This window comes from Lolium rigidum, chromosome 2, assembly GCF_022539505.1.
Source record: "Lolium rigidum isolate FL_2022 chromosome 2, APGP_CSIRO_Lrig_0.1, whole genome shotgun sequence".
NCBI classification, from domain to species: domain Eukaryota; kingdom Viridiplantae; phylum Streptophyta; class Magnoliopsida; order Poales; family Poaceae; genus Lolium; species Lolium rigidum.
In genome coordinates, this window is record NC_061509.1 from 188995046 (window position 1) to 189002838 (window position 7793).

A 7793-nucleotide genomic window follows, 5' to 3' on the forward strand; every position below is an offset into this window, starting at 1 on the left:
CAGAAAAATCAACCACCTCCTTCACCTTCGCAAGGCGGCCGCACCAACACCTCTCTGCTCTCACCCCGGTGGCAAGCTTGCATTCTTCCCCTGCATCGGCCTAAAATCCTGGTCCGAACAAGGCACACTCATACTCACTCCAATATTTTGCGCACGAAACAGAGACGCGGAGAAGGCAAACTCGATCCTGCTGCTTCGACTTCTATGCGGGGGAGCCGACTTATATAGCCTTCAATTAGTGTGAGCAGTACCAAAAAATTAGCGCACGGTTATGCTCTAATTGCTGTATCTGCACAGAATTCCTACGCATATAGGGCACTTTCGGTGGTTAATTTCCTGTATCGAGCGGGAAACTCCGACACTTAAAGCATGACTTGAAATCAGTGCAGTCAGCTTTAGTCAGTGTCACCAGGTCACGTCGGAGCTGGTCGGCCGCGTCGGCGCGCGTGGTGGACGCCGGATTCTGGGCGCGGTCGCGTCGGCGCGCGTGGTGGCGGGGCCTGCCGCCACCGCCCGTGGAGGCATCTCCACGTCGTCCTGCCGCCGCGGGGTCCGGCGGCATGGCCCACCGGGCGACGAGCCAGGCCGACGGCGCGACGGACGGCGACGGAGCCCGGTAACGTGCCGCCACCTGGTGCGGCGGCGGGTCCCTGCCGCCCTCCCTCCGGCGGCAAGCGCCACGTGTCGGCCGGGGCGCCGCCGCCACCCAGCAGGTGGTCCTTTTTGTCAATTTGCCTCAGAGGTGGTCCTTTTTGTCAATGAATTGGGGCAGGTGGTCTCTTTTGACAAAATTTCCACTGGTGACAGTGTTGCTTCTTGCGGTGATAGCTGCATCCTCACAGCTTGTCTTCGTTTCGGGGGAAGGTCTCTGCCTGGGTGAAAACCTTGCTCGATGCTTCCGTTGCTGGCCATGGTGATGCCTGTGGGTGCCACTTCCTTCTAGGAGGCTTGGTTATGGGCCTGACCTCCCCCCCCCCTTCTTGAAGGCGCCGCCTAGGCTGTGAGGGTGTCCCCGCTGTGGCATTTGGAGATGGTGACCTCGTGGGTAGTCCGTGTGGTGTCGTGTGCAGTCTACTTCTCAAGGTGTGAGTCTTCGGAGTGCAATGTACGTCATCGTTAACTTCCTCCGGTCGTCTCCTTCCCGAGTCCGGGCGGACCCTGCCATTGGCTCGCTTCTCGCCGATTCTTCTAGGCGCATGAGTAGTGGTACGTTGGTCTGGACAGCTTCGGTGTTGTGTCGTGCTTTGGTGCTGTTCGGCGTTGGCTGTGACGCGGTTTGGAGGCTCGGTGCCCGGCCTCTTCACCATTTTTGGCTCGAGGTTGGGCTAAGCGAGCTTGTCACTGTTGTGGTAGGAGTGTGTTGTAAGCCGAAAGGCGTGTGTGGTGTTGTAGACATTTTTTGGCGTTCTTGTCAGCTTAATACAAACACGTGTACATTTGTTGCGGTTTCTTGAAAAAAAAATCGTGATCTGACGGGTACGCACAAATGCCCAAATGGGTTTGTCGTCGATAGCCAACTGTCTGACCAAAAGAACCATCACCGACGCGGCGACTCCCGGGCCGGCGAGGGAGCCACACAGATGTGACTTCAACAGTCAATCCTCAGCTGTTAGCTGCGAATAATCTACCGTTTCCCTCTGGAATCAGTCTGCGAGCTACTTTCAGTCCTTTCCTTTTCAGGGGGTGGTTCAGGGATCAATTCCTGGGCACGGTACATCAGCAGGACATCGATGGTACTCGCGTCATGTGGTCGAGGCGACGAGGGATAGATTCCTGCAGAGGATTAGAGATTTTGCTTTGCTTCAGCGCACGGCAAGCAGATAGTCATTAGCTTCCTCGCTTCGAAGAACAGCGAAGGGAACGGTGCTCCTTTCTGACTGCCGTGCTGTTCTGCATCACGATGTTGCTGCTGCAGATAGCCAATATGGCAACACATGCATGCCAGTCAGGAGTCTGGAAGACAGGATCATTCGGTGAGCAGAGGTTTGTCCCAAAAGAGGATTTATATTTTGAGTGATGTGATATTACTTAGAAACACAATTATGACATCTAAGGACACTAGGTTTTGTTACCTTTGTTCTTAAAGAGATGATATTATAGAAATTCTCGTGCAATGAAACTTTTCTAAATTTTATATTATAAAAATAATTTGATTGATAAGTGAAAACAGTAAAGAAAGTTATTTTGATGATGATTTTTTATAATTTTCTACTAACATATGCCAAAACTAATGCTCAAATATGCATATTGGAGACTGTCAGTAAACAAAAGGTCATCTACATACGAAACAAGGGAGCATTTTCTTTTGCTTCGAATTTTGGATTAGGCTAAAGCTATCCTTTTATATACAGTAACAAAGAAAAAAATGATACTGCTGTGAGCTGAATCCCACACGTACCTGCTTGGCAATAACCAAATCTTAAGACTTAAGAGACAGGATATCAGCATACTGATATAGAGTAGCAGGACTGAAATTGGAGTGATCTCCATTATTTTTTACTTGAAAGCCTGTAGAATCAGACAATCAGCAGCTCCTACTGTACAATAGATAACTGAATAGTTAGTGCACACAATGTGCGCGGTAATGCAAGCCTTATACATCAAGGTAAATAAAACTCAAGCCTCAGTCAGAACAATAATGAATCCTCTCCAAGCAGCACTCAATTGCACGCAAGACCGTCAAATTCTTTCCACTACACATGTTTTGGGGACCCTCCAAACTTTGGAGTCATCAGACTTTTCGTCAGCCATATTGCTGTCTCTCTAGACGACACAGCTCCTTCTCCAAACGGCTTAAGAATACCTGCCAGCTCATCTAGCCGTTCCTGCTCCAAGAGCTTTGCACAAATCTCAAGAAGGGACTCCAGAGCATCAGCTCTCTGCTGCACAACGTTCAGATGATCAAACTCGGCAGGTGTGCTATCTGCACTTCGTAATTTCAGAGTGCTCACTGGTGATGATTCTTCTGTACCAGCATCTACATCACACATGCCTGGTTTTGTTCCTTGACAAGACCGTGGTGTCTTCACATCCTTTCTTTGCTCTTGCACTACTCCAATAGTCAGTTCCTCTTTTGGTATCGGTGCCTCGTTAAGCTCTTGACTTGCACTGTTAGCTGGGGCAGCCTCTACTGAACTGCGGGTTCTGATAGTTTTAAGACGTATTGTCTCATCAATCTGTCGATCACTTGTTGCTGTCAAGTTCTCCTCTGTATGTTGAAGTGATAAAACGTCCGTCCGTTGCTGTTCTCTGTTTCCGGTTTCAGGATCCACTGGTATTTGCAAAATGCAGGCATCCTGGGTACCAGCAGTTGATAGATCTGAGTTGTTTGCCGATCTGTCCATAGTTTGCTCTGCTGCTGTTTGTAATGCTTCGTTGGATCCGTTGGCTTTTCCGACACTCTTTCTGCCGCCACTTGGCCTTCTTGACTGCTTGTCTCCCAGGTTACTCTTGGTGGGCTTTATTGGAAGGTAGATTGGGGAGCAGTTGGATGATTCAGCCACATAGGGAAGCAAATATGGGTGCCTCAATAGCTCTCCAGCCTGTAAAATTTACATTTAACTTTGCATGTTATTCATGTATGGCGCCTTCGGTTAAAACTTTTGAACAAAGTTTCTGGTACTTACAGTTGGTCTATGCTCTGGATTTTTTCTTAGCATACTCTTCACTATCTGCTTCCTGTGAAAGATTAATTAACTGTGTAAAAACAAAGTCAATTTGCAGTACCGAGCGGTCATTTAAAATGAGTTACTCACAGTGACGATGAGTATATTGGGGGCATTGGAGATATTGAAGATCTGTTTATTTTGTTGACTAATGTTGCCATGTCCTTCACAAATAAAAAATACAGTAGTATTTTCATCAGTTGCCAACTCATATAAATCAAAACTGAAGTAGTGTACTCCCTCAATGTCAAAACATAGTGCATATTAGTTTTTCGTAAGTCAAACTTTGTAAATGTTGACCAAGTTTATAGAGAAAAATATCAACATTCATAATACCAAATCAATGTCATTAGATGCACCACAAAATATATTTTATATTATATTTATCTGGTATTGTATATGCTGATATTTTTTTATTATAAACATAGTCAAACTCTACAAAGTCTGACTTACAAAAAAAAAATAGCCGCTATATTAGTCATTGAGGGAGTATTAAAAGCATTGTGTTGTGTAAGCACTGACTGTCGCTTTGAACGCAGAGCGGTGTGCTAAAATCTCAAACATGCAGCAACCTGGCAGGAAAAGACAAGCAAAGCTTTTTGAGCAGCTGTTTGATTCTGTCAAGCATTATCGCAGAAGACTAGAGGTCATTTGAACAGAAATAATAGTACAGGGAGCTCACCAAGTGACCATATATCAGATTTGTAACCGTAAGGTATGTCCGCAAATATTTCTGGGCACATGTAGTTTGGGGTTCCTACAACCTGAAAAACATAAATTTCAAGATACGGTAAGTGAGAATCGGAGTCTAGCCTGCCCATGATATATTGGTTGATACATTTTACTTGGCCTGTGTACTTGTCTGAAACATGCTGAAAATGCTGTTCCTTATTTTCAGGAACATTTATTCTGTTCTTACAGTTATTTGCTTTCAACTGTCGTAAATAATGTGAGTGAAGATACAAAACATATTAGTGGAATGATGATAAGGAAATCAAATTTTCACATGAATCATGGTTATGCTTGTGCATTTCATAGTTTTGTAGGAGTATATGCAGGTGGTGTATGATTGTGAATGACTGAATTTGTTGTGCCAATTACGTTTACATGAATACATTGGGAGAGGGTTGAGCCGTACCGATGAAGCAAGGTCCTCCATGAGTAATTTCGCTAACCCGAAATCAGCTGTTCCAAGAGAGAATGAGTACACACCTCATGATAATTTGGTCTGAGAAATGAATGTGTAGAAATTGAGCACGTAGATATCTTACTGAGCCGTATGTTGTTATCCTTGGTTAACAGGATGTTGGAACACTGCAATCCAACAGGACACGGGGAAATGTTAGGCGATGCTCCGGATAAATCCATGGAGATTGGAGAGTGTTATTAGTATTACCTTGAGGTCGCGGTGGAGCACCCGGTTGCAGTGCAGGTAGTCGAGGGCCAAGAGCAACTGCGTGAACCACCGGCACACCCTCTGCACATGACACCAAACACGCAGTAAGTGAATTCTCTGAACCCTGAACAAATATTGCAGGTGTGTGTAACGAGGCACTAAACACTAGTGCCATTCTTTCATGCGGTTCCACCAGTGTTCTTGCTTACCTCTTCAGAGAAGAGGACGCCTCTGGCCTTCTTGATCCTCTGCGCCCTGTAAAGAGGTCAAAGTTGGTAACTTAGCTCACCGGAAAGCATAGTCAGCGACTAGGAGCGGAACTTCAGCAGCAAGAGCTTACATGTCGCCTCCTTCGCAGTAGCTGGTGACGATGCAGACAGAGGTCCCCTGTTATTGCAACCACACACACACACACACACACACAAGAAAATTCAGTCTTGGTCGAGAGCACCAACATCCCAACCAAATTCTACCCGGAATTGGGGGTTGTGGAGTGTGGAATACAGACAGTATTAGCGGTAGTACCTCGTCGACCCATCCGTCCTTGTACTCGACGATGTAGGGGTTGCTGAGGCTGGCCATGAGAGACATCTGCGCAGCACAGCGAGGCGAAAAGAGCTTCAGAACTCAGAGGCAAACTCAGGAGACTGCTGCTCTTGAAGTGGGTGCGGAATTTCGTGGCTGAGGAGGGGCCGAGGAGCTGAGAATTGTTTACCTCCTGGTATGCGGTCCGCTGGAACTTGTCGTTCTGCTTGGAGAGCCTGATTTTCTTCATGACGTAGCGCTTCTTGTCGGGCTTGTGGAGGACGAGGTAGGCGGTGCCGTAGGCGCCCCGGCCGATCTGCTCCACCACCTCGTACTGCTCCATGGCTCGCTCCGACGAGAGGCTAGAGACCGATCCTCTCTGCTCTCTCCTTTCTACTCTCGCCCTGCTCTCTCTGTCTCTGGTGCTCGCTTTGGCTCTGTCTCTCTGTGTTCTTGTCTAGTGGCGGCTGGTGCTCACGGTCACGGCAGAGTATAAATGATGATGCTCAGGCACCTCGTGAGGAGAAGATGGCCGCAGCGTGCATGCACGCGTGTGGAAGGGCCGCAATAATGGCGGGCGCGCTCGCCCTGTCCGTCCTCCTGTAGAGAAGAGAGGGAGAGGAAGAAGACGGGGAGGAAACAGGGATTATTACAGGGTGCAGTGCGCGGCGCCTGTTATAGCTTTATTTAATCGGGTGGTTAAGGCGTGTTACATAAACTTGTTGTAATTAATCCGTCGGTTCATCATTCCATTCTCTCTCTCGCGGTGCAGGTGCAGCATCAGCCGTAGGTGTTAGTGGAGGGAACGTTGCTGCCGTCGGTGGTGGGGTGACCCTTTCCCCTTAATTTCCTCTCCCACCTCTCGTTCTATTTTCTCTCTATCTTACAGTATGTTGTCAGCTCCTTTGCCTTTTGGCTCTGTTCGATCGTGTATGCTAGCGTGGTGGGGCTTGGCTGCTAGCGTTGCCGCTTGCATTTGCCTATGGAAAAAGAGGGCGTTCCCATTTGGAGCTTGGCAGCCCAGGCACCGACCGGACCGACTGTCACACCTTGCAACTTTAATGGCCATCCTCTTCTCTCTCTGTCTTCATGGAGTAGCAGCCAGCAGTCCAGCACGGTGGGGCGTGGCATGAGACATCTCCACTCGGCCGACCGATCGCGTACCGTCTGCATCGCGAATTGTGAGGCGCTGCCTCAGCTGACCCGACACAAAATTTTAAAAGATTTTCCAGTCAAGAAAAACATGATTTACATAAGGAATAAAGGAAATGAAAAAATTAAAAGGTCCATGTAGCGCCTGCTACCCTAGCCTACTCCTTCTCCTCATCGTCGATCACGCCGAATTCCGGGATTTCCCACGACCAGTTGTCGGCCGGCGGAGCATACGCCGGTGGTGGAGGTGGAGCAGCCAGTGCAACCCATGGATTAAAAAGGTGGCAGGTGTGGAGCCGAGTTCTGCAGCGACCGTTCGAGGGGCTCATATTCCGTGAGGCCTGCCGGCATTAAGTCGGTGGCGTACCGGGGCAGCGGCGGAGGCGCGTGCGGCACCTCCGACACAAGGATGCCGAGCCTCGCGATCTCATCGTTGGCCATCGTGACCGGCAGCTGGAACTCCCGGCCCTCCTCCATGGATGACTGCCAGTCGTGCAAGACGTTGTCGACGAAGTCGTCCTTGGCATCCTTGTCGTAGTAGGCGAGTGTGGCGTCGTCCAGGAGAGGTGCATGAAGGGACGGTTGTCGTCTTTGACGTGGCACAACAGGGCGTACATGCGACGAAGGTGGACCGAACGGGTAGTCCCGGTCGCCGAGGAATCATGCCTTCCTCCTCGGGTTCGTCTCGATCCAGCGCTAGGTAAGCCCTCGATAGTAGTCGACATCATAGGCGGGGTCGGCGCGGGCACGGACGGGACAGGCACCCGGCAGGTGTACATCCCGCTAGTTGCCGCAGGGCATCTAGTTTTCGTGCATCAACTGCGCCATGTCAACGACGACCGGCACGCTGTTCGGTTGCGCCTCCTTCTTCACGCTGTTGTCTAGCACCTTGAAGTCGTTCTTCTTCTTCCCCATGGTGATGCGGCGCGCAGTGGTGGTTGTGGGAGTGGAGGTGGCGGTGGTGTGAGCGATGACATGGACGATGCTGGTTGCCTTTTAAAGGCCGGGTGCGCGGAACACGATGCAATTGATGGTGGCACGGAAGGCCGCCGCCG

General features: G+C 49.4%; 1 protein-coding gene across 2 annotated transcripts in view; it reads right to left on the minus strand.

The window, feature by feature from the left end:
- Positions 1–2465: 2465 nt before the first annotated feature.
- LOC124692734 (serine/threonine-protein kinase Nek6-like) overlaps positions 2466–7793 on the minus strand; it is a 10614-nt gene continuing 5286 nt past the window's right edge. Inside the window, exons 2-13 of one of the 2 annotated variants that reach the window (XM_047226163.1) lie at positions 5777–5975; positions 5587–5652; positions 5402–5448; positions 5271–5316; positions 5062–5142; positions 4937–4979; positions 4804–4850; positions 4348–4429; positions 4188–4237; positions 3756–3829; positions 3627–3678; positions 2466–3542 (exon numbers count right to left, since the gene is read on the minus strand). In XM_047226163.1, the coding sequence (XP_047082119.1) occupies positions 2694–3542; positions 3627–3678; positions 3756–3829; positions 4188–4237; positions 4348–4429; positions 4804–4850; positions 4937–4979; positions 5062–5142; positions 5271–5316; positions 5402–5448; positions 5587–5652; positions 5777–5929 (1590 nt within the window). In that variant the 5' untranslated portion in view covers positions 5930–5975 and the 3' untranslated portion in view covers positions 2466–2693. Of the gene's footprint in view, positions 3543–3626; positions 3679–3755; positions 3830–4187; positions 4238–4347; positions 4430–4803; positions 4851–4936; positions 4980–5061; positions 5143–5270; positions 5317–5401; positions 5449–5586; positions 5653–5776; positions 6201–7793 lie in introns of those variants that run through there. The other variant, XM_047226162.1, reaches the window with a different exon arrangement.